A 27642-nucleotide genomic window follows, 5' to 3' on the forward strand; every position below is an offset into this window, starting at 1 on the left:
TGAACCCGATTTTCGGATTTAATCTGAAAGGCCCCTTCCATGCTAACATTCCACAATTCTAAGAGATCTCTAAGATGTCTCCTTCCATCTCTAATATTCTGATTCCAACAGAGATGGAAGAAATGTCCTCTCAGGAAAGGGAATGAACTCTTGTGGTACTTGGAATCATGGAATATTAAGATTTCCAGTCCATTTCTTCTGTGATTCCAAGTACCACAAGAGTTCATTCTCTTTCCCAAGATCCCAAGAGGACAAGGATTCAATTTTTCAACATGGAATTCTAGGCTCTTCATGATTTAACTTCCAATTGACCTCACAACCTCAGCTTTCATCCCTTCCCCACATCCTAACCACTACTCCGTCTAGCCCGCAGTTTGGCCAGCTCATCCACTTTCAAGAAAATCCAGACTGCATGTGAAATCCCCCAATTTTTACATGGCAGTCACTACAAAATATTAAAGACCCACTGCAATTTCCATCAAGGGTTTCAGACTCTGGAAACTGTTCTGTGAGGATCCACTTCAACCTCACAGGATGTGCAGAGAGCACGTCCTCTGGGAGAGACAAGTTTTATATCAGGGCCACTGGTATGTCGATGGTTGTTAAACAGGCCCACTCATTCTGCACAGAGCTCAAAGGGACTGCAAGGGCCATACAAAACCTTCTATATGGGGCCCTTGTTTGTCTCCAGGCGTTAATTTCCCTCTCTGTAAAATGGGGATACAAAACATATTTGAGAGTCAGCTGTCAAACAGAATGTATCACTTACTGAAGGGCTGTCAGAACTACATGCTTTTGCCTGTGTCATCTCACTGAATTCTCATAGTAACTTCTATGAGAGAAGTTCTATCACATACACATTTTACAGAGAAGAAAACTGTAGCTTGGAAATAGCAAACAATTTATCTAATGAAGACAACAGCAAACTTTTAAAAAGCCCGGTCCTTCCAAGGGCTTTACTGATTTAATCCCCTCAGTAACCCTGGCCTAAGGCAAATCAACCCTGCATGGGGATTCCACCATAGAATACTGACATCTATTTAATGCAAAAATAATGTAAACAAATAGTATATATAATTTAAAACTTTTAGTACCACATTTAAAAAGTAAAATGACACAAGTGAAGTTAATTTTAATATATTTTATTTGCCCCAATATATGCAAAATATTACCATTCCAACGTGTAATCAATATAAAAAATTATTGAGATATTGGTTTTCGGTGGTTTTTTTTTGGGGGGTTGGTACTAAGACTCATGTGTATTTTAGATTCAGCACATATCCATGCCAACTAGCCACCTCTCAAGGGCTCAGTAAGCACAGAGTGGCCACTGGCCACTATACGAAGCAACACATTTAGTGTATTTACTAATCCTAAAGTTAAAAGCCGAACCCAGAGAGTCCCTTGGTTTCAGAGGATACACAAGAAATAATGGCAGAGTTCTTAAGCATTTACTTTGTGACATGAGAATGGCAGTGTTACCACGTTTGCTGGGGATCTTATGTTATAGTTTGTCTCCCTCGCATTAAGACGGGGATGCACTCCCCTTTTGACGGTGCGAGAGAACTTTCTCGAGTCGGGCACTCCGTCAGTGCCGGACCGCCATCCCGCTGTCCCGCTCCGTTCCCCTGCCGGGCGCCAGCCCCCGCGAGCCCGTGGCTCCCCAACATCCTAACCAGGATGAGGCGCGAGGGCAGGGGCAGGCGCAGGTCACCTGCGGACGGGAGCGATCAGAGCGGATAACCCCTTTGGGCTCCGGCTCCTCCTCTTCTTCCTGCTGCTCCTCCTGCTGCTCCTCCTGCCGCTCCTCCGACTCCTCCCCCTCCTCCGACTCCTGCTCACACTGGGACATTGAGGCAACATTGGCCGGTGACTGCGCGCTCCCTGTCACCTCCTGACTCGACTCGCCAACGCGAGGGGGCGCCGCTTCCTGGAGCCCGGACTCCGCTTCCGGGTGCTCGCGGGCCGACCTCATCTTAGAAACGCCAGCGAAAACTTCCGCTTCCGCCCGTCCCCGGCGCCTGGCTGGCACAGGTGAGCTCTGTGCGCTCTCGGTGAGCCCCGCGTCCGCCTTCCTGGAAGTCGTGCGGGCTCTGCCCTGTCGCGGGAAACGTCTCCCTCCTCACCCCGCCCCCGCGCAGACGCAGTGCTGAGCACACAGCCGCGGAACAAAGGGTGACGTTCAGAGCCGGAGTCATGGCGGCGACCGAGCCGGTCTTGGCGGCCCCTGGGAGCCCGGCGCCGCCACGGGAGAAGGCAGAAGAAGGAGCCGGGCCGAGCTCAGGCCCGGAGAGTAACCCTGCGGGCTCCTTGTCGACTCCTGAGGCGCCTCCGCCAGCCCCCGAACACTCCAACCAAAATGCCGCCGACCCCGAAGCGGTTCCTCCGCCTCCCGCGGCGGCGTCCCCGGCCCTGGAGCTGCCTCTCCATCCTGCACCCCTGGGCTCCGCGCCCCTTGCTGAAGCCGCTCCACGCTCCCCCTCAGGCCCTGGCGGCCTTGGCAGCTCCCGGCCCGGCCCGGAGACGTTCCGCCAGCGTTTCCGACAGTTCCGCTACCAAGACGCTGCGGGCCCGCGGGAGGCGTTTCGGCAGCTGCGGGAGCTCTCCCGCCAGTGGCTGCGGCCTGACATCCGCACGAAGGAGCAGATCGTGGAGATGCTGGTGCAGGAGCAGCTGTTCGCCATCCTACCGGAGGCGGCGCGGGCCCGACGGCTTCGTCGCCGCACGGATGTGCGCATCACCGGCTGAGCCTGGAGCTGCGGGCGGCCTGGTCCGGAGGCTCCCTGGACTTGGAGCCGTGATGGAGTCTGGGAGCGTGAGCCTGCTCCCCAGTCCGCATTAATGAAAAACGAGTTTGTGTAGCTCCTGTCGTCTGGTGTGTCCCTTTCGTTCGTTTTTTACTGGGTTTATTTTCCCAAGCCTATTTTCAGCCTCCTGGCTAAACCTAGTTGGGAGCCCATGAGAATAAAACCTGTTAATAATCACTTGGCCTTCGTTGGATCATTACGCGTTGGCTAGCCCTGGGCCTGCACATGTGGGAAGTATTTCTGCGCGCTCCCCAGGACGCCACTTGGGACTCCTTTGTTTAGTTGGAGTCTAAATAGGCTTCCATAGTCGCCCCTGATTCTCACTAGCTAGAATCTGAACTTGTTTTCCTACCTGAAAAAATAGATGGTAGTGATAAGTCTTGCCTTCTAATTGGTTTTGGGATCGTTCTGGCCAATAACTGGCTCTATTAAGTGCTTGCTTTTAACTACCTGTATACCAACACTGCCAACTTACTCCACTAGCCTGCCCTTTGGGCACCAGCTTCCCAAAAGGCCCAAACTACGGTATAGGGCTATTTTAAGTTTCAGTGCGGGTCCTTATGTAGTTCCTGTTTGTGAGCTCTGGTTTAAGCCTCCAGCCTCACCTTCCTTAAAATTTTAGGCCTCTAGGACTTCAGCAGGACAATGTGAGCCAATGGATTTTTTTTATATTGCTGGAGCTATGCATTTTAAGTATCTCCAACTGCCTGCATTTTTTAAAAATAAGCGTTTGTTTAGAAAAGGGGGAGGGGGGTTACTTTCTGAGGGGTGTAAATGTCTATTACGTTGCTTTGTACACCTGAAACTGGAAAAAAAAAAAGAATTTGGGACGTAAAAGGGAAGCTTTGCTATGAAATCTAAAGCCTACATGAGATTTGAGTCTTCTGGTCAACCAGGAAGGAGCTAAGGGGTCCATAAGCAGCTTGGATTGGTCTCAGAAGAGTCCTAATTCCAGTGGGTGCCATCTCAATATAAGGCCAAAAACTGTCCTGTGCACTGTTTTCAACAATCAAAATCTAATAAGCCTACAGCTCACATCACAAAAACATGAGCCAGACTGGGCTGCAGGCTGGTGTGGGACGTTTTACTTTTGCATATTAAAAACAAATGAATTCCAAAGTATTTTGCATACTTTCTTGGGCTTTAGAGTCTTGAGCTTGCATCCATCTACCTCCCTGCAGAAGATAAACCTGTTTAGAATGTAAAAGCAGACTTCCTTTAAAAGATATTTATACAAAAGTAATACATATTAAGAATAGAGAACTTTATTATACAGTAACATTGTAAGGATAATACTGTATCTTCTATTTTGAGACTTAAACCACTAGTGTAATTTAACACTAGTTGAGCTTGGGTCTTTTTGAAAGTTTTTCTCTTTCTCCCCTCCCTGTTAAACCTTAATGACTCTGTTTACTATGCATACCAGTTTCAATGATTCTATTTTCCCCAGGCCAGTTTCAAGGACTGTTTACTCTGGGCCAATACCACCTCCCCCTCCACCTTTTTCCTTTGTTCTGCCTCTTACAAGCCCATAAAATCTTTTGGCCAGGCTGAGAGGCGGGGGTGGGGGTGGAGGGATGGCCTTTGGACCCGAGTCCCAGCATCCTCCCAGAATGCCAGAATTTTGAATAAACCTGCTTTTCTTTCCATCAACCAAGTCTTGAGTTTTGGCTTTCGTGTGGTAACAATATGACAAACAGAGCAACAAAAACCTGTTTTATTTTTTCCAAATACAGATACAGAAGTTTGCATGTTTTGTAAATATTGCTTCAAAGCAACATTTCTATATACAGGGCCTTCTGTTCTAATAGCGCGTAAACATAGATATGTATCCACAGTGCAATGTTGGCTCATCAAGGGTCCACCTTGCATAAACTCATCACATAAAGAAACAAAATGTTTAGTCAAACCAGAACTGTTTTTGTCAAGGCAATTTTTTAAAAGGTGGATAGTTTTTCTCAAAAGAAAACTTAGGTAGTGTACATATTTCTAAATGGTAACAGTAATACTTGCAAATAACAGTTTCCAGTGCTCCAACTTGGGGTTAATTCAACTTGACCCAGGAATGAGGATGGAGCCCCTCAACATGGCTTTAAATTAGGGAAACACACTGAGGTTATCAGAATTAGGAGTCATCCCTGCTTCCCTAAGGATAAAAGTCACAATGAGTGATATGGGATCATTTCTTTACAAAATAAACAATAAACCCAATAACAGGCAAAATTAGGGTAATTCAGTTTCTGCTTCCATCTTTGAAAAAGACATGAGACTGACTAAAGTTACAGCTTCCCCAGATGTGACACTCAAATTTATTTTCAGGAAAAAAATCAGTAATCTAATGCTAAGAAACACCGCACAGTTGTGGCTACAGAAAACCATCCTGTTTCTTCCCTTTTCAGACAAGTATCACACAATTCTGAAAATGTGGCTGTCTGATAAATTATGCAAAACACGGATGCGACGCACGCTCCTTGAGCATTTCTTCCCATTTCAGAAACACCAACGTTAGCAACTGGAAACAGCCTCTTATAGAGGAATTGTGTCAGCTTTATTACGGATGTCACATCTACATGTATGCCTTCTGATGGATAAGCTACAGCAGGTCAACTTGTCCTAAATTCATTTTATAATCACATGGTGAACAAATCACTAGACAGCGTTCCCTGAAACAGATCTTGGTACAGAGGCTTTCGTGACCACAATGACCTGTGCCTTAAAGCCTAACCATTCCACAGATCACTGGACATATGGTCATTGCTACTGAGATATTGGCTACTTCACGTTTACATAGTAAATATTTGCAGCATATAACATTACAGATTCAAAAACCCATAATTAACTTGTGTTAATGGACAACTGTGCTTTGATTTTTGCCTTTAGTGATAAGAAAACTAAACGGTGAAACGGGTCACTCCTCAAAGCATGGAACATTTTCTTTAACTTTGCCTAGTAAGGAAAAACAATAATATAGCAATTACACGTGGAACCGTAACCTGTGAGAGTAACAAATATTGTCTCAAAAGGTACAAATTGTACCTGGACCTTAAGCAGCATAATAATCACCTTTATCTCACAAAATAATACAAACAGGATATTTAAACTGTTAAAGTATATTAACACAATTCTGAAAATGCCACTACTGAACATATACCCTTCAGAGAAGGAGGAAAGCGGCACATGTAGAATCTGAAGTTTGTGTACAATATAAAATAAGGTAGATCCCCAAACCACATTCTTTGTAACAAATCTTTACAGTGAAAGAGTTCAAAATTTTGGGAAACATTTTTTGGACATTAAATAGAACTGGGAAGCTGTCAATATTAAGAAGTAGGTAGAAAACGATGTCCTTTGGGTTCCAGACCTTGCCTGCTTCAGCTTGGCATTCCTCCTAGATTCTTATTACAGTGAGATTCGAGTTTCTCCACAGGCTGTGTGGGTTCTGCTACAGAAGACACAACCCAGCCAACTGTGGGATGAAAGCATATAAAACTTGTCCCCGGTACCATGAAGTCATGCAAGAGATGTGGTGAGAAAAGTGAAGTCCTAAGAAGACAGGGCAGCCAAGGCCTCTGCTCCTTTCCAACCTCCACAGAATGGTGAAGTCACGACATTCTGGAAAAATGAAAATGATGCCTTCTGCCTAAATTCATGCCAGGCAGAAACCAAATGGCTTGGCATGTGTCCCAACCTAACAGAAAAGTCAATTAAATAAGCTGCAAGTTGAATTTATAACTTGTTTCCGACGAAACTTTTTTGGCTCTCACTCTATTTATCATCAGTGGCACAATTTCAAGTGAAGTTTGTGCAAAAAGACTCACTCTCCATCCAACAACGTGCACAGAAGAAGGGAATCCCAGGAGTCTATTTGCTACCTTCCTGGTAGGCTTTGAGATCAGTGCCCAGCCCTCCAGCAGTCAAATGGCCTCTTTGTCCAATGTCCATCACACCCCCTGCCCAGATCCCTGAAGTCGGTCGGTGTCACGTGCATTCAGCATGCTAGGTTTATTTATTTAAATATGCGAAGTTCCTCCTGCAGGGGCCCCGGGCTTGAGCCCCCATTAGTTTTGGGAGCCCACTTTCATGTGGAGCAGCAGAGTGCGATCTGCTGCACCTTGCCCAGGTCCGTCAGCAGCTGCTTGATGCAGTGCTTGAGCTGCGGGAGCCTGGCCAGCGGCTCCGGGGGCTCCAGTTCCCCGGTGTAGTCCAGCCAGCTCTCCAACACTGTGGGCAGAACAGAGAGAGAGGACTCAGTGACTCCCCAACACTTGATTCATAAGACTGTCAACAACAATTCAGGCACCAAATCCCATCTGAGCATTCCTGGGAGGCGGGAAGGGAGGGCAACACTGTCTGATCACCCTCTCCGGAGAGGATTAACTCCTAGGACAAAGCTCAAAAGCTTTGGAGCAGCACAGAACAATAGAACTTTCTGCAACAATGGAAATGGTGTATGTCTGTGTTGTCTAGTACAGTAGCCATAGGTAGTTACTGAGCACCTACAATGTGACTAGTGCAAATGAGGAACTGAATTTAAATTGTATTCAATCTTAATTAAACAGCCACACATAGCCAGTGACTGCTGTCACTCTAAAGCTTACCCACCCATGTTGGAAATCAGAGTCTGGTATTTTAGCCTCCTGTTAAGAAAAATGAGAATTTAAAGGGACTTGAAATGGTCTATTTTTATCACCATAAATTCTGATTTGCTTGCTTCATATTAATTCCTATCATCAGTAGTACAGAATACTCTGATTTTATTTTCTCTTGAAGTATTTAGTATAAGATGTCCAGGTACTAATGCACTTGATTATAATTGGTTCCCTATCTAAAAAGCTGTCGTGCTTTTCTGAGAGCAGGGATTTCTCTTTAGGAAGATGTCTGTTCTTCCCCAGGCAACTCCCTGAAGCTCTGGCATTTGGGGAGAAGCCATCTTGGAATGCTGCATCTTTGACAAAAGCCAGCCCCTCCAGGTAGGCCCTGTGCTTACCCCAGCCTGCCTATAGCCTTTCTAGTCCTGTACCGAGCACCTTCTGGACCCTGGAGCCAGAGGTGCAGAAAGAGGACGACTCATCCAGTGCCTGTTCCTCAAGCAGCTCACAGTCTCGCACACAATCCTGTTCCTTGCTCAGACTCAGCCCTCCACCTTCTTTCCCACCTTTTAAAATCCTGTATTTCCTACAAGTTATTTCTCAGAGAAGCCTTCCCCAACTCTACACCTGGAATCCAGTCCCTGTGTTATGGGTGCTACGCTATCACACGTTCTTCTCTGGAGCACTAACCATAGTTTGTAATCATATATAATGGGACGATTTGATTATTATCTGTCTCGACCACAACACCAAGCTCCTTGAAGGCAGAGGCCGAGGTGGCCTTGCTCACCATTAGACCCCTAACACTCAGTTGTCCCTGGAACATAGCAGGCATTCAGCCACTCAACAAAGGCGGTGAGAGCATGTGGGAATGCTCTGGCGGAATGCCCAGTGACTGCTCGGGCTCCACGGAACTCACCTTCCTCCCTGTATCATATTTCTTGTTGGCCCTTGGGGGTTCTAAGGCGGAGGAACCTACCCCCTTCCTGATCCCAACTAGTAGAGGGACTTAAAAATAAGAAAAATAAAGAGTGCTCAGACTTGAACTTGAAAACCAAGAGTAAAGGACCAAAGTCACATGAGAGGGACTAGCGACCTCCTGAGAAAGAAAAAACTCCATAGTGACCAGTTCCAATACAGCAGTAAGTTAAAAAAAAAGAAAGAAAGAAACTCGGAGACAAGCCACTGCTCAACAAAAGGGCACAAGAATAGATGATGGAGCAAAGACCCAAAGCCAATGCTGGAAGAGCCCATCTGAGGAAGAGGCAGTCAGGGCTGGCGGGGTCGATTCTGAGAAAGTGAGAATGTCAATCAGCAAGATGACCCTACAATTGACGAGAGGCCCCTCTCTTAAGGTCACCGTAACTACCTCAGATCTGGTTTCAGGCTCACCGAAGACCTCTCCCAACACTGTGACCCAAGAGGCCAGCACCAGGAGAAAGAGCTCCAGTGTGCGAACAGCATTGTCTGAGCGTGGTTAAGAGGATTGGTTAGAGCCCCGAAGCTGAAGCCTTCTCTAAACCTGTAGGTCTGAAGACCAGGCCCAGGACTGGGAGCCAACAGCCTCTCCTCTGGACCCAGGATCCAGCAGGCCAGCCTTTTCTCCACACCAGGTGCTGGAGCTAAGTCGCTCTTTGAAGGAAGCTCAACAGCTTCTCAGCAGTATGACGACTGCAAACAAGGGAAAGGGTTTCATTTCAAATACACTCTCCCAGACCATCTGGATAGAGGCCAATGTGCTCTAAAGTAACACATTTTCTTAAAATAATAATTTCTAATGCAAAAAGATTCAGTATTTTCATGGTCATTAAACATCTTTTGTCTTTTAGTTTTACAAAACTATTCACACAACTACCTCAATTATTAAATAATGGTTAATATTAAAACAATGACATTTTAAAACATATTTATCAGTCAATATAACAGCTTACTAGGCTTTTTATAAAGTAAATTGTCTCCCAATTCCTATACAAGCTTAGCTTATCTTGATGGTCTTTAGATGAACTGAAGAGTTCACTCCTCACTGTAGTAGAAATAAAACAGGATTCTTATGAATAAATTAAATACAATGCAAAAGTATGTTTATCTGAATAAAATCTTTAAACTTTATAATTGATTTTCGTGCTTCCCTGGTATCTCTCAGGGCCTTGAGTAGCAGGTCACCGGCAGAGCATGTGGCCCCAGAGCAGCAAGACACAGAAGAGGCCACTGGAGGCTGGAGAGGGGGCCTCGGCTCATCATCCTTACCACCGCCATGCGGGGCCGGAGGGGTGAGTCGGTGAGTAAAAAGTACATAGGCTCCGACTTCTCCCCATAGGGCAGGTTCCTTTGACAACAACAGAATGTTCGCCCTGTTTCCACCGGTGCCAGGCCTCCCCTCAGGGACCCAGAGCCACTCCTACTGCCATTCTTCCAAAATCTGTCATTTTCAGTCTGGCATTCGATCCCCTTTCAGCCATCTACAAGCAGGGTTTTCATAGACAGTGACATCAGTTGCAATTCTAAGGAGCCCAAGCAAACCCTTTAGGAGTAAAGGAGACAGAAACACGCCCCCTTTCAGAAATGCCCTCACAATGGACCCTGCATTAGCATCCTATTCCCACAGAAGCTTGAAGGCAAGGACTAGGTATCTGTTTCTCTCTGCCCTCCAGTAGGGCAAGCCCTTTTCCAACCGAGCTAGTCCTCTTTCACCCACTCTTGAGTCACCCCCTCTCCAGCAAACAACACCATCCTCCAGGCTCCACTTCAGTCCCGGGGTTCCAGGAAGCTCCGTTACCGCTTCCCCTTACAACAGCTCTTCTCTGGCACGGCCTCCGCCATACATATGTCCTGGCCATACCTCATGAATCTAGCCTGGGTAACATATGGCATTGTTCTGAGTTATTTCGTGTTAAGTATGTTTTATATCCCCAATTAAAGCACTAATAGCTTGCCTGTACTCAGAAATTCTCAAACTGAACATTTATTTCTTAATCAGGCCCCATTTTAAGAATGAAAACAAATAACTCGGAAATAAGTGAATAATCAAGAGGGAATTCTGTCTTCGTAAACCAAACCGGCAACTTCCTGGGAATCAAAAGGGACTGAACTTGACCATGTACATCATCACAAGTTCCGTTTTCCAAACCCATCTGCTAGTACCACTAACATCTGGGAGAAATACCCAGGGGCTACACAAACGACTAAGTCAAGTTCTTAAATCTCTACTGATATGGAGGAGACGGCTTCATTTTAGGTTTATCAAAAGTTGAAATAAAAGGTTTTTTTCAGATTAATCCTCAGATACCCTAAAAACTCAATTGAGAACTTGGTTTCTGAGATGTTCAGCTCGCACATGGCCTGCAGGCAGAGTTCAGTTGCTCATCTGTACATTCTCCTTTGCAGAAGGGATGGGGCAGATCTTAGACATGCATGATAAATACTCAAAGTAAGGCCGGCCCATCTGGAGGGGAGCATGGAGGTGGGCAAGACTGAAAAAAACAGAAGGCAAGAACACAGCTGTCCCTGGAGAGCTAGATTGGGGGTTCAGAAAGCGGCTCGTCCCGGCGGACTCACAGTGCCTACTAATGGGCAGAGAGCCAGGGAAGGAGCCCTACCGTCCAGCTCCTTCTCAATGGAGTCCATCCTGTGCGTGACTTCGTCCTGAAGAGATTCCACGTGAGTCAGCAGGTTGAACTGCCACTGGTGCTGGGAGCTCAGCAGCCCCTCTCCGCCTCTGTCCAGCAGCTTCCGAGCAGGGGCTTCCTCTGGTAGGACCTTTTTGGAGACGTAGTCCCTCACCTGGTGATGCAATGGCATTTAAGTTACTGAGTGGAGACAGCTCCCAGCCCCTTCTCCAACCAGCCAGTGTTTGCAACTATTTGAAAAACCAGCTGCAGCGTGAATATTCCAAATCTCTACCTCCCTTTCCTCCCTCTCTCGGGCACTGGGCAGAAGTGTGCCTGCTGTGCCAACTGCAACCACCTCAGGGCAGCACAGACCTCTGGCTCAAAGGGCCCCACAGCAGCTTTCCAGTGACTGGCCAATGCCCGAGGCCTGAAGTAGGCCTCCCAGAATGGCTTCCAGAGCCCTGAGATCAGAATAGAGCTGGGCGAGTGTATATCAGGATTAGTATATGGGAGTCAGAAAAATTAGTTTTAAGTCCTAGCTCCGTGTCTTACTGAACATATGAACCTGGATGAGTTACTTCACTTCTCTGAGCCTCTGTTGCTTTATGGGAAAGATGGAAATAGTAAAACCTACTTTTAAGGTTCATCAGGATAAAATGGGATAAGGTTTATGAAACACAGTGTCAGCCTATAGTCAGCCTGCCATCGATGAAAGGAATTTTTAACCCTGGCTGCCTTGTTTAGGCCCAGTATTTTCTGCCTCGCCTGCAGGAGCACAAACCTTTTCTGGGGTTGGTGATCGCAACTTTTCATTCATTCATTTGAAATGAAATAAATTCTAGCTGGTATTTACTTAGAACTTACTATGTGCAAAGCCATGTGCTGAGAGCTTTTCACAGATGCACTGCACAATAACTGAAAGGGCACTGTCACTGACTCCATTCTACAGGCGGGTGAGGAGACACATCTGAGGACGAAAGTGACCTTCTCAGAATCACAGCAAATCGCTGAATCCAGACTTGAACCTGGGTCTGTCTCCAAAGACTGTCCTTACCAGCCTTACCCAACACTCTTGAGACACTGGCAAGGGCACAGGCTTAATGAGGTGCAATGGCCACCCTTGGGCGGCTATAATCTAGGACACTCCCTCACTCTCAGCAATGAGCAGCAATGTACCCAATGCTGGTGATACCGACCCACAGGGTCAATCAAGTCTGTGAAAGTGAGGATGACATGGTGGGGAAGCTCTCCAATCCCCTAAAGCCTCACTGACAACTGAGGACAGGGCTGGACGAGGCCAGTGAACAGTTACAGATGACAACGTTGGCAAGAGGATGACTCAGGGGGCTCCAGAAGAGAATGACAGGAATAATGAAACAAAAATGAGAATGGCTCTTGGGAAACTGATGAAACCTACAAATGTTTTGACCAAACAGACTGTTCTTATGTCAGGGCTGAGAAGTTAAAGGTCAGAGTAAAGCTATCATAGAATTGTATTGAAAAACATATGCCTAACACAACACTTGACTCATTCTTTCCTCATGCTAAGAATTAGCACCTAGGTGCAATTATAATGTAACTTGTGTTAAAGAAAAACTCATTTTCCTAACTTGGTTTCATTACCAAGTCCGAAGCAAACCTTTCCTCCTTGCTACTTCCCACCTTTCCACCCCACCCCACTGACTATGCCATTTTGTGGGTACCTCCCAGAACCAAATCAAGTGGGCTCTCCTGACTTTGCACCCATTTTAGCAGACCAAAAAAGCACCTCTGAAGGCAAATTTAAATATAATTCTACAATAAATACAATTTCACACTAATCATCTTCCACAGAACATTTAGCCCTAGAACTTACAAGCACCCCCACAAAGAACAATAAAAGTGAGCCACATACCTTTGGGGAGCTGGGTTTGGGGTCACTGTCACCCCTGCTCCTGTCTTGGTCTAGAGGCCAGCCCAGGCGCGTGGAGAGGGAGTTGTCGCCATTCTCGTGCAGGGGGTTGACTGCATCCTCGAGGGCAGAGCCCCGGGTCTCCACCACCAGCTTCTGCTCCACAGCAGGGTAGTAGGCGCGGGGCTTCTGGTAGCAGTGCTCGCTGGTTATGTAGGACTCCTCCACAGACCGGGGCAGGGGCAGCGGCAGGGGCTTCTCCAGCGCCCCGTTCAAAGTTCTATAGCTTGGGGCTTCCTCCTTGCTCTTGGCTTCCGTGACATGGATGTGTTTGGAATGAGGCCTCCCGTCCCCTGAGCGCTGTTTCCAAGGCTGACACCACAGCTGCAGGTCAGGGTGCTCCCTGTTTCTGTGGGGAGGGGGACAAGGAGAGGGCACTGGAGTAACCGGAACCACTCAAGGGGCTTCGCAGTTCCCAACACTCTCCCAGCAGGGAGAGAAGCTCCCCACTGGGCCATCTGGTCACAAACCGTCCTATGCCAAGCAACAAGGAAATGAAAACCTGCGGTGTCTGAGGGGACCACTTCCAGGCAAGCTCCCGTCTAGACACTCGTGGCGAGTGGAGCAGACCTGCAGTCAGAAGACCTGACTGCATTTCACTCAGCTGCTGCTGAGCCACGCATCTGGGACGAGTCACCCAGCCAGCCTTGCTGCCATTTCCTCCTCTGCCAAACGGGGCTAACCATCTGTCTGCCATCACCCACTGAGTTTGGTGAAGATTAAGTGAATTAATTCAAATGCAAGGACTTTGTTGGTGGCCAAGTGCTCTGCAAATGTGACTGACTAAAAATAACCCTAACTTATTAATAAACCATGACATTCAATTATAAAAATGCAATGATGACACAGGGAGGGGGGAAAGACACCAAAAGTCATCTGTGTATAGGTCACTAATAAGAAAGTTTTAAAAAATTCTTCTAAAATCTTCTGTTCTCACCATTCCAAAGAGAAAAGTTTGCTATTAAAGAATAGGGATTCTGATCCTTTTCTGGGCCCTGCCAATCAGGAAGAAGGTAGGCATAGCCATGTATGCTACTTTTTAAATGACAGCAGATGCTCTGAAGTTATTCCCAGTTTTGTTTGCCTTTGAAAATAGATCGGCCAGGCCACTTAGGAACAATATGTCTGAGCATGAAGTCCCAGAGCCTGTGAGAGCAGAGACTATCCATGTGTACATAGACATACTGGGACCACGTCCCATATTCCAGGACCTTTTCTCCACATGAATGACTACATGATCCCCTTTACACCCTCTTCTAAACTGCTCAGAGAAGTCAGACTTAATTCCAGTACGAAGTCACTACGACAAAGAGGAAGGATCTAAACAGGGATTCAGAAGAGACAAGGTTCCTGAATATGGAACACAGGCAGGAGCTCTGGCATCTCAGTGAGAAGAAAGAGAACCACCATCTGACTGAATCCTCAGATGAAGAGAAATGTAGCAAAGGTCACAATGAGCAGCATCACCTGAGTGTTTTAGGCTCTCACGTGGACCACCTTCTACCTACCTCAGTCAATTTCTGGCAGCTCATTAAGAAGAAATTCATTTGGTTGAAATGTGGCAAAATTTTCCAACTTTATAAAATGTGACAGAATAGCTAGTCTCTGACATTCTATCCAGGGCTGTCACCTGATTCAGTTCCCCTCAACAATAATGGCTATTTTCCCCTCAGCAGCTATCCTTCCCTTCCCTCATACCCACCTCCACCCTCACTCCTGAGTTTCCGCAGGGCACAGGCCACCTGCAGTTAGGTGTATCCATGAAACTGCTTGTTCCCCCTTTTTCCCTTCTTCTCATCCTGGGGTTAGAGCCGAGTTGAGGTACAGATGCCACTCCTTCAACCACGCAGATGAGGATAATCCCAAGAGACTGCCAGAGCAATAAGACAGAAGGAGCCCAAATCCCCAAGACCGCAGCCAGAATCCTGAAGAAAAGTCACCTACCTGGCCTGGACCCCTGCCTTCTTCTGAACCATGCATTATGTGAGAAAGAAAATTCCATTTTCTTTTAGCCTCTATTTTTGTCTGCTTCGTCTTTGTTATAGCACCTTAGCTTTTACCCAAACTAATATATACCCCTACTGAACAAGCCCTGCTCAACCTCTCCTGGTCATGCCAGTACTTGGAGCCAGGCCTCTGTGTGACGCCAGAATCCCAGAGACAGCAGACCCTCATGCTGCCACCTCAGGGCTGCGACGCTCTGCCTGACTCCAAGAGGCCTCCAGGACTAGTCAGCACAAAGAAAACCTCATCGAAGGGTAGTCTGTCAGGCCTAACTCACTCAAGGCACCAGTTTGCTATTGTTGATGAGAGACTTTTACAGAAGAGAAGCTGTCTCTGCCACAGACTGTGCTAATACCAAAAGAAAATTCACGGAACCGCTAAGGAGAGGCAGTTAGAAAGGCTAGGACAAGTACTTGACGGGAGCCAGGGTCTACCCCCAGAAACCACAGGAATGGCTGCCCCACTCAAGGTCTAGTTGTCCTGTTTGGTAAAGTGGGGGTAGGTTATAAAGCCAAAGACTCCAATAAGAGCCACATTTCTTTCTCAGAGCTTACGTGAACTTGGGTCACCTGAGACGTAGAATGCAACCACAGAAGGGAATTCACACTCAATTTAAATCCAGACTCTGGCCACTAAAAGCCAGAAATCCAGCTCCAAAAGGCCTAAAGCTTTTCTGTATGAGCAAACCATCCGCAGACATACTTATTAAGCAATCCCTATGCTAAGGGCAGGCTTGCTAACAGCATTTCTTCCAATACCTTCCAATTTTACTTTGTTTACGAATCAAGAATGTTTAGGATGAATGGATAAACAGAAGTGGTATTAGGTTGCTACAAAAGTAACTGCAGCTTTCACAATTATTTTTAACCTTTTAAACCTACTTTTGCACCAACCTAATACATACAATGGAATATTATTCAGCCTTAAAAAGAAAGGAAATTCAATGCAGGCTACAGAATAGATGAACCTTATGCTCAGTGAAGAGAGCCAGTCGTAAAAAGACAAATATTGTAGGAGCCCATTTATACGAGGTACCTGCAGTAGTCAAATTCATAGAGGCAGAAAGTGGAATGGTGGTTGCCAGGGGCTGGGCGGGGGGGAAATGGAGAGGAGTCATTTAATGGGTAAAGAGTTTCAGTTTTACAAGATACAAAGAGTTCTGGAGATTGGCTGCACAACAAGGTGAATGTACCTGACTCTTACTGAACTGTACACTTAAAATCAGTTCAGATGGTAATTTTTACATTATGTATATCTTATCATGATTTTAAGAACAAAAACAAAAAAAACTCAGAACTGTACAGCAAAACAAAAACAAACTGAACTACAAACACATACATCATTATCTTGATTATGGTGGTGGCTGTAAGGGTGTAGAGATCTGTCAAAAACTCAATAAATGTGAACCTCATTTATGTAAGCATACCTCAAAAAAGTTGATTTTTTTTTTAAAGAATGTTTTATAACAGAATTTTTAGTAAAGGTCTCAAACTCATCTCTTTCTTATCAGTGATCTTGTGGCTTTCCAATTTCTCAAACTTATCCTGCCTCCAGACCCGGCCCACCAGAGCCGGCCCCAAGGCCACGGCTGCCGCACTTACTGCAGGATGCTCATCTTGAGCTGCAGGCCGTGCAGAACCTCGATCACTCTCTGCACGTCACCGAGAAGCTGGTGGGTGGCCACAATCTTCTTGGCATTCTGTTGGGAGTAGTTCTCTTCTAGAAATGCCAGGCCGTGCATGTGACCCCTACTCAGCCACTCCTTGTCATACCAGTACTTGAAGCTAGGCCTCTGACCTGAAACAGTGACAATGACAGTGTTAATACTTGGCCTGAAGGAAACCCCGGCCATTTCATCATTGTACAGCTATCACACAAACTACTGGAAGGATGCATTGGTGTGTTCATTTTGTTCATTTATTCCCCCAATATACATTTACTTGGCACCTACTATATACTAGGCTCTCTACTAGGTGTTAGGGACCAGGTAGGGAGTAAGGAATGGAAATTTCCTGATCTCCTGGAACGGCCAGAGATGCAGTGGGAACATGGGTATCTCCTTACATTTAAATCACGGCACCCCTCTCCTACTTAAAACCTGCAAAGACTTCCTAGCACGCACAAAAGAAACCCAAGCCCTAACTCGGGCCTCCTGAGGCCTGCGGGACTGGATCCTTCCTTCCCTCCTGGCCCTACCCTTCCAGGGGCCTCCTTTCCGTTTCTGGAACACATCAAGCTCTCTCTGGTCTACGGTCCTGGCTCTAGCACCCGCCCTGTCTGGAGCACTCTTCTCCAAGGCCTTTGCCGGACTGAGTCCTTACCACCTCTCCTCAGAGAGGCCTTCTGTCATCTCCCGATGTAAAAGAGTCTCTTCAGTGCCTCCTAGTCGTTCACCATCTCATCGTTTTTGCCCCTCACAGCATTCATCCCTAGCTAACAAGTTCTTGCTTGACTGATTTTGACATCTGTTTCTGGCCCCAACTCCACTAAGAGCCAGAAGAATAGGAACCATCTTGTTGACAGTTGTATCCCCAGTGCCTTGCAAAAGGCATCTTGAATGGATTCATCAAATGGAAAAGAGCCCCAAGTCCCCCTCCAACTGTCACCTACCACCTAACTAAACAATGGTCAGGCCCCCTCCCTTCTCTGGACCTCTGCTTCCCATCTGTTACAACAACAGATGAACTGGATGGCTTCAGTGGTCTTGTTCATTACAGGGATCCTTAGGAAGGACTGAAAACACAACCACATGTAACTTGGCAGTGTTTCCTGCTCCAAAAGCCCAGGGAACAGCTTTCAACCAGACTGCTGTTCACCTCTTAATACCTAAAAACCCTGAAATACCCTGGGTTATCCCCATGAAAGTCCTTGGGCTCTTTCTCTTTCTGGCTTTACCACCATGTGTGGTGGGGATGCACCCTGACTCTGTAAAAAACAGCTTTAAGTAACCTCTAAAGAATAAATCTGTTAGGTTAAACTTCGGGCCCAAGTCACTGCAGAGTCAAACACAGTCTATAAATGTGACAGACACTGAGTGCTCAATGCAAAGAGGAATCTATTCATAGTCTTGGCAGTTAGAGTTATAAAAATTCAGAGAGTGTGTAGGAATTGACAAAGACGGTGTATATGATTTCTAAAAAGAGAAAGAATGAGAGACAACCAAGTAGACAGAAGAGATTTTTAAGCAGTGCCCCCAAGGAGCCCTAAGAATGACGTGCGGGATCTCAGAGGCAGCTGCTACTGCAGCAGTGGCCTGAGCTGCAGGACTCAGGGCTGCACTACCTGTTTTACATGACAAAGGCCAGAGACACTGGTTCTCCTTCTCTGTCACGTCCTTTCTGGGCCTGTATTAGCTCACTTGTCAAATGCTGGTCTCTGAGATACTGCCCATTGATAATATTCTATGACTCACAGACTAATCTGACCATATTTTTCCTTGGGATAAAGGGAAAACAGGCAGATTCCTCTCTGCCTGTGGACTAATCTAGCGCAAGGAAATATAGTGTCACAACAAAGGTTATCAGGGGACCTGCTTGCTGGAAAATGAACTACAGTGGCCCGCCCCTCCATACACAACCAGCAAAATCAAGAAATGTGGCCCCACAAGCCAGTTCTAATTCCAATTTGCTTTATGAGATTAGAAAAGTCATTCATATCCCTGAGAGTCAATTTCTTTCTCATAAGCAAAAACGGGAACAGGAGCTCCGACCAGGCCCCTCAGAGCACTAAAAGGAATAACAGAAGCAGAGGCTCTCAAGAACTATCTAACTGTACGGGGATCATGGGAATGGAGCTGAGGGGAGACCTTACAAGTGGTAAAGGGAGATGTCACCATCCTATTGACAGCAAGACAAGAACCACAGATTTATTATCCACCCCTCAGACTTCTGGAAAGGGGCACCCAAGAGCCACAGGCTAGCCCTGTGGCCATGGAACAATGAAACTAACTGATTCTGCTACAGAATTAATTCACTGCTCCGGGTGGCAGACCAGCTCTTTGAAACCACACCTTTCCTGTACCTTCAAGAGCGTATCTCCCTTCCTAGTGGCAATGAAGCAATGAAGGGCGATGCCACCAGAGGGAGCAGCGGCAGGTTTCTAACCCTCCAACAGCCTCAAAAAGCCAAGGACAGAGCCCACATACATCCTCATGATCTGCCAAGCAAAGGAAAAGGTGCTGCTTGGGCAGCACATATTGTGAAACTGGAGTGATACAGAGAAGATTAGCATGGCCCCTACACAAGGATGAGACGCACATTTGTAGTGTTCCATAGTTTTTACAGAGGCTCAGTCATGCAAGATGAAAAAGTTCTAGAGATCTACTGTACAACAGTGCTTAGTTTACAAACGATACTGTACCATACACTTAAAAATCACTGTACCATACACTTAAAAATCTGTAAAGAGGGTAGATCTTATGTTACATGATTTTTACCACAATAAAAATTTTAAAATTCTAGTTCAAGGCTAGGTCTTCCACTAGGTGAACCTCTTCACACATGGCCTCTTACTGCTAAGTTCAGGACAGCTGGCCACCAGGTGAGTGAGTGACAAAGGCGACGAGTTGTCAGAGTCTAGCCGATGCTGAAGAAACGAGTCTCAAGACCACAGACACTTAGGCTACTTCACAGGCAGCTGTGCTCAGGAAAAGGCTACATACTGTTAAGATCCCTGACTCTAGAAATCTCTACCTGGAGGGTCTTGGCAAACATAACAGGTGTATTTCTCAGGCACATTTTCTTCCAGTAATCCCATGCAGACCCCATGCTGCCAGCACTGGCACTCTTCACACTGTCAGAATTAAAGAAGCAATAAAAATTAAACTCAGAAGGTATCCTCCGTCCAAAAATAAGACCCACCTGTGGGGGAAGGGGACAGGGGGATGTAGAAGGAGAGGGGAGGGTGAGCACCCCCAACTGACTTCCACAGGAACTGGCTGCAACCACTCATCTAGAACTGAGCCAGCGTATGGAAGCCACTGGCCACCTGTGGCTCTTTGCATTTATTTACATTAACAAATTAAGTTAACATTCAGTTCCTTAGTTCCACCAGCCACATCTTAAGTGCTCAATAACTACATAAGGCTAGTGGCTACTGTACTGAACAGCACAGATGAAGAACATTTAAACAGTGCTGGTCTCAGAAAAATGACAATTTTCGTTTCCATTTCTATAGGCTTTCGTTGTTCTGATCACTTTATGAGGACAGACAAAAACTGTTCAAGTCCTTAATGGAAGGTTAACAGGGAATGACAAAAACCTGAGTTTGAATTATGGCTCATTCATTCATTAGCTAAGTGACCTTGCACAGGTCACTTCTCCACCCTGGGCTTCAGTTTCCCCATCTGCAAAATGGGATACTAGTCCTACCGACCAACCACATGGGGCTGTTTATGAGGAATCAATGGGTCATGTACAGCAGCTCCTATCTCAGAGCCCAGAAAACAGCTTTAATGTATTAAGAGCCTATTACTACTACTACCAATGGGCAAGCTAATTCACTTTGATGCCTCCTGGAATAACCATGGGCTGGCACTTCGCATTTATTCTCTCTAAACCTTACCAAAGGTCACACAGCGGAAGAGAAGCAACAGTGAATCAGAACACAAGCCAGGCAACTTGCAAAGCTAGTTCTTTTAACTCCTAGACTCCACTGCCTTCCCTGGGCAATGGGAGAGGAAGGAGAAGGAGGGACAGGAGGCACAGAAGGAAAGAAAGGGACAGACAATGCGGGCAGTCTTGGGAGACCTGAGGACAGTAAGCAAGCCTGAGAGCTAAAGGTCCAGAGGAGGAAATGAAAAGGAAAAAACAAATACCAACACGGATACTAAGGTACTTGAAGCAATTCAAAAACATGACCCTAAATCTTTGTACCCAACCAAAAGCATAGCTCTGGAAGGTGGACAGTGAGCTTCCTGACATGGCCTTATGGGTCGACCACCAGCCTGGACACAAGGGACTAAAAGGCCAAAGCTCAGCAAGTCTTCAGCCACTTGGAGTCAGCAGTCCCCGTCATCAAGAGGTCTGTCGTGGGCAGACAGAAACCCTCTAGAAAGCTGATCATATCAGAGTCAACAGGGCAGAGCTGGAAGAGAGGCTTCAGATGACGATCAGGTCCAGAGTCTTCAATTTCCAATGAGGACACTAAGGCTTGTTCAGAGGGAAAGTAAAGAGTGCCCGACAACAAAAGCTGTTAATAGCACACAAAAAACACAGACTAATAATAAGAATGAAAGTCTCTCTCAGCAATGACTTTGTAAGTGTCTTAAGAACTAGGATTCCAAATATATGGTGATGGAAGGAGAACTGACTCTGGGTGGTGAACACACAATGGGATTTATAGATGATGTAATACAGAATTGTACACCTGAAATCTATGTAACTTTACTAACAATTGTCATCCCAATAAACTTTAATTGAAAAAAAAAAGAAAGAAAGATATCTGGAGGAAGCAGTTCAAAAAAAGAAAAAAGAACTAGGATTCACCACAATTGAATCAAATACAGCCAAGTTGAAAATTTCAGAATAACTTTTTTCATGTGGGTCTGGCTAAAATACATTACTCATTTTTTAAAAGTTTAAATTTAGAAATGAACAAGAATAATAACAGAAAAAATAAAATAAGAATAAATCTAAGACTATCTAAGAATAAAACATCTAAGATAAAATATCTAGGAATAAAACATGCAAGATCTCTATGAAGAGTTTTAAAAAGTTTTAAAATACTATTTCGAGGACACAGAGACTTATTAAGTCAATGGTGAGTTGTACTTTATTCCTGAACAGCAAGAGTCATTATCATAAGGATGTCATTTCTCCTTGGGTTAATCTATAAAAATAATGCAGTGCCAATAAAATAATAAATGAATAGCTTTGGAACTAGATAAGAGCTGATTTTAAAATTAATAGCCAGAAAATATATAAAAAATAAGAGGGTACCAGCCCTACAAGGTATTTTAAAAATATTATAAAGATACAGTAATTAAAATAGAATTATACAAGCAAATATATGGACAGATGGATCGACGGAAAAGAAGAGAGAATCCAGAAAAGATCCAAATACATACAGAAAGAGTAAATAAAGGTGGAACTGGTGGGGCATAATGTTGGGACAACTGGGTAGTCATAGGCCTCACCTTATACCAGGATAAATTCCAGGTGGCTCAAATATTTATATGGTTAAAAAAGAAAAAACAAACCTTAAAAGTACCAGAAGAAACCGAGAGAAAATTCTTTTAATTAACCGTTCTATAAACTTTTATGAACTTCCAATGAGGAAGCAACTATTATTCAAATTTCAGAAGCCACTGAAGAAAAGTTAATATACTTGACCTCACAAAAACAAAAAAATCTGTAAGGCAAGTCAAAATAGAGGTGACAAAGTGGGTATAAATATTTCTAACTATTCTCAGTTAGAAATACAAAAAGATACTACAAAAAGCTTATTCAAATTAGTAAAATCACCAACCATTCAACAAAAAAATGAAAAAGGACATGAACAGACAAGTCAAAGGAAAAAACCTAATTCTTAAATAAAAAGATGTTCAAATGAACCATCCAAAGAATAAATTAATGTACAACAACCTGAATTAATATAAATTAATGTGAAATAAAACGAGACTAATAAACACATACACAGTATTCGGGGATTACATGTAAACATCAATCAGTTCTTTTTACCATTATGTACTGCCTGAAGTTTTTCTAACAAACATTTACTACTTTCACCACGAAAGTGTTATTCTCATGAAAAACTGTTTATAGAGCATAATTTTCATTTATACAGAGGGTGCCAAAAAAATGTATACACATTTTAAGAAAGGAAAAACTTGTATTAAAATTGTAATACTCGATATATACCAATAACAAAAGATGAACACAAGTCATGTGTACGCATTTTTGGGCACCCCTGGTATATGCATGTGTATGTGTGTATTCCAAAATACGTATTAACTGGTTATCCCAAGGCAAAAATAATCTGGGCAATTCTTGCTTTCTTTTTTGTGATTTTCTGCATTTTCCAATGCTACAATTATGAAATTTTTTAAAAGTTTATTTAAAAATAAATCATGAAATGGCTATACTAATAAACTGTTTTTTCCCACTTCTCTGAAAAGCCAAGATAAAAAAGTTCAACAGTACCTTGTACTTATAAGGGTGCTGGTGAGACTGTTCTTTGGTTCTGCCTCCGGGGGGAGGCTTTACATCATACTATGACAAATAGTAGTATTTGTCAAAATTATAAATGCACATATCCTTTAGCCCAGGAATTCCACTTCCAAAACTTGGTCCCACAGATATACTTACAGAAAATTATTCATTACATCACTTTTAAGATAAGAAACAATCCAAATGTCCATCAACAGAGGAAGGGTTAAATAAATGATCATCCATCCATTCATTATGCAGCCATAAAAAACAAAAAATGAGGAAGCTTTTTTATGTTTGAAAATGGAATGGTCTTCAAAAAAAGATATTGAAAATACTACATATAACATTTGTGTTTAAAAAGAAATATGGTTGCATAGCAATATGAATGTACTCAATGCCAATTCACTTAATTCCACATACACTTAAAAATGATATATATATATACTTTGCGGAAAAAAAGGGAGGAAAAATGGAAAGAATATATTTGTTAATGCTTGTGTAGCCACAGAATGTTTCTGGAATGATATACAAAAAGGTGATGAGGCTGCCTACAGGGCAGGGTAGTTGAGGGACACAGGTGAGGGGGCTGCTTTGCTCTGTATACCTATGTTTACTTTTTAGACTTTGAACTATGTGAATACATTCGCTAGCAACAAATAAACAATATGAATTTCAAAACAAACAACACTTTTTAAATGGGCTCCTTGTTAAAACTGGTACCCAATCTTTACTGGGGTTTGGCACCTAATATATATTTGTTGGCCTAGGGCAATGTCCAGCAAACTACAGCCCACAAATCAGCTGGAGTCCTGTTTTTATAAATAAAGTATTATGTGAACATGCTCACGCATGCTCATTCATTTTACATATTGCTGACAGCTGCTTGGGGCAGAGTTGAGTAGTTAGGACAGAGACCGTATGGCCCTCAAGGCCTAAAAGATTTATTATCTGGTCCTTCAAGAAAAAGTTTGCCCTGGAGCAATTAAAATCAATGCACGTATCTTCTAGAAAACAAACTTTCAATGTATTCTAGGGTTGTACAAATTATCAAAGTTAAAAATTTATTTTAAGAAAAGATTATTTGACCCTTCCTAGATGATGAATACATTTAACACTAGACGATGAATAAATTGAAAAAGTTTTAAATGTGTTAGCTCCTTCTAAATTTATGCCTTTTGCTAAAAGTTACTCAGTAGAAAACGTACATTGCTCATAATGATCGGGAAAAGTAAGAACCTGTCCCGCTGTAACACAATGCCAGCTGGACAGCAGGCAGAAAAAGCCTACAACACAACACAACAAGTCCTGAAGTGAGCTCATCACCACGATGCCAGATAGGAAGGCACAGTGTGAGCTGAGCTGAGGGGATGGCTCTGGGAAGCAGGAGATGGAGCTCAGTTCCTGACTCTGCCATGTGACAGCTGGTGTGGCCTCACTAGCTCCTGACTTCGTTTCTTTATATAGCACAGAATGGCACACCAAGCTCTACCCCCCAAACACCCTGCAATCCCTGCTACTTATAGAAAAGTCAACAGAGAAAGGACCACAGAGGGTCAGCACTGGGTCTCATGCTAATTAGCCGGAATAGCCTTGGCAGAGCTGCCTCCATTACTCACTCACTAAAGATGTCTAGGGACAAACGAGGACCAAATCAGGCTTCCAAGTCCTGGAACAAAGCACACATCCAGAGGCAGGATAAAAACTAACAATCTGTAACATCCTTTTAAAATGCACAGGGAAACGTGTTCCAAGCTTAATGTTATAATTGTGCACTGCTAGGCTAGCTCAGTATTACGTTGTCCTTGGAACAAAGCTTTTCCTCGCATCCTGATTAATCACAGTGACTACACAGCATGCTGCTTAGGAAAAGTCACCCATACAAAGGCCACGTGCATCAGGCTTATCTCACAAAAAAAGAAAAACAACTAAGCGATTGAAATGCGCCAAGTCGTCAACTATCACAACCGTGGCTGCGCATCCGACCTCATGGGACAGGCCCACCACTCGTACTTCTGAACTTCAAAGTGCAGATTATCCATTTGGAACTTTCAAAACTACCGCTTTCCCCAGTTATACATTTTGGGTTTCTGTGAGAGTCCAGTTCCTCTTTCTGTGAAAGAGGAAAGGGGGTTCTGATGCTGAAAATGTTTGAAAACTACTGACCTAGGCATCCTCAGGGTCATCATATCAGGTAGTATTTGAGACCATTCATGTATGTACCCAGAATTCCCAGAGGTTATCATGAAGGCGATTCAAAAGGAAAGACACTCCCCAAAAAGCCTAACCAGTATAACCAGGATTTACTAAAAAACTCTGCTTCTCTGGACAATCAGGCAGCTGCCAAGACACGGAGGGTATTTCTGACAGCCCTGGCAGTCAGCCAGAGAGGAGCCACCTCCACCAGAACTGTGATTAAGAGCAAGAGAAGGGCCAGAGGCAAGCAGACAGGGAGGCCCACCCCACAGGCACATTCCAGAGATGGAAATGATAGATACAAGTGTCAGCAAAATAAAAAACAAGAAACAGACAGGTTATAAAACTGGCCTCCATGTCTTTAGGCCATAAAGAAAATTCCCCTCAGAGAGAAGGTATGGGTCTGCAGGAAGATTAAACTGCCAGAGATTCGGGGAGCTGCTATTCAACTCCTTCCTCACTGTGTGACCACAGGCAAGGCTCTTCCCAGTTACGGGTCCCCACCGCCCCAAGCAGAGAACGAGAGGTGTAGACTCAGTGATCCCTCAAGTCCACTCTTCTTCTATTAACAGGCTATTGACACCAGCCTGAGATTCAGAGGAAGCTGAACCAAAAAAGCAAAACTCCATGTACTGCTGATAACACTGCCTATCTGGGGCTTCTGACGTGACCTGTTATTTTTGCAGGCCTCAAACTGCAGTCCCTCGAAATTCCCTCCAAGGACCAACTTGTGCTTCTCTATACCTGTCTCCTGGAAGCTCTACCTACCTGAATCATGAAGTCATTTTCCTCCTGAACCTCGCAGATGCAGCGGACCACTTCAAAATCATAGCGGTCGTCCCCATCAAGTTCCTCGTCTGGGTTGGTGGTCACATCGACGTCCTGCCCGTACTCCTCATCGCTCCAAAGAAAGCTCTCGGAAGAGGACTCACTCAGATTATCCTCCTCTGGGAAGAAAGGGAAAACAACAGTCACTATTTTAAATTCTGTTATAAGATTTTTAAACTCCTAGATTGCCAACAGTGGAAATGACCTTACAGACTTACTCTATGAACTTTCAGAGCTGGGAAATGGAGACTCCAATCTGTTCCTAGGGCCTGTCATCTAGTAATAGCCCAAACAATATGTGCTGCCTAGCTCCACTTCCTCATTTTACTGAGAAGCTCAAGGTAAGTGGCTGCTCAAGGTCACAGAGCTCTTCGTCTCAAAAGCTGCAACTCCTCACGAACATACATGTCATCATCCCTCAGGACTCTCATATGTTCTTCAACCTCATCCCAGCCAACCAACCAGGACCTGGCTTACAGTCAGGTCTGTATCCAGAGTCACCTTTAAAACTCTGTAGATGGTGGGGAGTGAAGAAGGAGCAGATTCCAGGGGTAATGAGAACTAGAATCTGATTAGTCAGTTACAGCTCACCTTCATTGATCACTTACTCTAGACCAGATACTGTTCTAAGTATTTTCTACGTTTATTAATTCCTTTTAAATTCACAATCACCCTGTAAGTTGCTAGAGAAGGTGTAGCTTCAAGGTTGACTCAGATTTCCCTGAGCAACCAGGTCAGACGCAGAGGCCATCAGACAAGAAATGGAGGAAAGCGAGGGCAGGGGTGCAAGGGGATGGGGATAATGGATTTGGTTACGGACGCACTGGCTTGGAGGTCCCTAAAAGGCATTCAACTAAGAGCAAAGTTGGAAAGGGAAGTTCAGAGAAGGTACAGAATGGCCCTTGTTTCATGTAATGTACTTCTTATTTTAAAAATATAACAGATTATGCTTGCAGAGAGCCTAGGGAGTAGATTGCAGTACCCACATAAACCCAGCCTTCTCTGACTGCAGTGCGATGGAAATGATCAAGCCAGCAGGGCCTCCTTACCAGATACTTTCACTTTCCCTTTGTGGTTTCCGGATTCTGAGCCATGGAGCTGTGGGCTCATATGGACCCCGGGCTTGTGTGAAGACGCACACCTGGTGACAGCAAATGCTTTGGGTGGAGAGGGTTCCTGGGAGGTGTCACTGATCTCCTCGCTGCAGGGGCATTCTGGAAGAACAGGATCAGGAAGGCATTAGCACCCCCAGACATCATCAGGGCATTCCAGAATCAATCCCATCCAACCAACAGCTCCACTGTTCAAACAGCTCAAAGGTTTGAGCGCAATTCCAGTACAAAGGGGTGTGGAGGAGCGATTTAGGGATTAACTCCTCTGGCTACCTCTGAGCACCTCAAAACCAAAAGATTCCTCCTCATCATCACCTTTCTTCCCCCTTTTCTGGTAAGACTGTTCTTCTAAGCCACAGATACACTGAGAATAAAATGTGGTGTCCCTTTAGCCACATTT

The 27642-nt window shown here is 44.7% G+C and overlaps 3 protein-coding genes and 1 non-coding gene across 9 annotated transcripts in view; 2 read left to right on the forward strand and 2 right to left on the reverse strand.

Moving 5' to 3' along the window:
• The window catches only part of CNBD2 (cyclic nucleotide binding domain containing 2), a 56055-nt gene extending 54080 nt beyond the window's left edge, over nucleotides 1-1975 (reverse strand). The window contains exon 1 of the mRNA XM_019733030.2: nucleotides 1715-1975. Coding sequence (XP_019588589.2) covers nucleotides 1715-1975 — 261 coding nt within the window. The remainder of the gene's footprint in view (nucleotides 1-1714) is intronic.
• Nucleotides 1846-2984, forward strand: SCAND1 (SCAN domain containing 1). The gene has a single exon (XM_019733042.2). The coding sequence runs from the start codon at nucleotides 2197-2199 to the stop codon at nucleotides 2746-2748; it is 552 nt and encodes a 183-aa protein (XP_019588601.2). The 5' UTR covers nucleotides 1846-2196; the 3' UTR covers nucleotides 2749-2984.
• A 1524-nt stretch (nucleotides 2985-4508) lies between these two features.
• PHF20 (PHD finger protein 20) overlaps nucleotides 4509-27642 on the reverse strand; it is a 116270-nt gene continuing 93136 nt past the window's right edge. For all 6 annotated transcript variants that reach the window (XM_074317600.1, XM_019733064.2, XM_019733056.2 and 3 more), the window contains 7 exons: nucleotides 27180-27344; nucleotides 26071-26249; nucleotides 19651-19750; nucleotides 16561-16756; nucleotides 12899-13304; nucleotides 10993-11176; nucleotides 4509-7028 (listed from right to left, as the gene is read on the reverse strand). In XM_074317600.1, the coding sequence (XP_074173701.1) occupies nucleotides 6886-7028; nucleotides 10993-11176; nucleotides 12899-13304; nucleotides 16561-16756; nucleotides 19651-19750; nucleotides 26071-26249; nucleotides 27180-27344 (1373 nt within the window). In that variant the 3' untranslated portion in view covers nucleotides 4509-6885. The remainder of the gene's footprint in view (nucleotides 7029-10992; nucleotides 11177-12898; nucleotides 13305-16560; nucleotides 16757-19650; nucleotides 19751-26070; nucleotides 26250-27179; nucleotides 27345-27642) is intronic.
• On the forward strand, nucleotides 19134-19237 carry LOC141568332 (U6 spliceosomal RNA). Its single transcript, XR_012491483.1, has one exon. It is a non-coding gene; the product is annotated as a U6 spliceosomal RNA (small nuclear RNA).

This window comes from Rhinolophus sinicus, linkage group LG13, assembly GCF_036562045.2.
Source record: "Rhinolophus sinicus isolate RSC01 linkage group LG13, ASM3656204v1, whole genome shotgun sequence".
Taxonomy (NCBI): domain Eukaryota; kingdom Metazoa; phylum Chordata; class Mammalia; order Chiroptera; family Rhinolophidae; genus Rhinolophus; species Rhinolophus sinicus.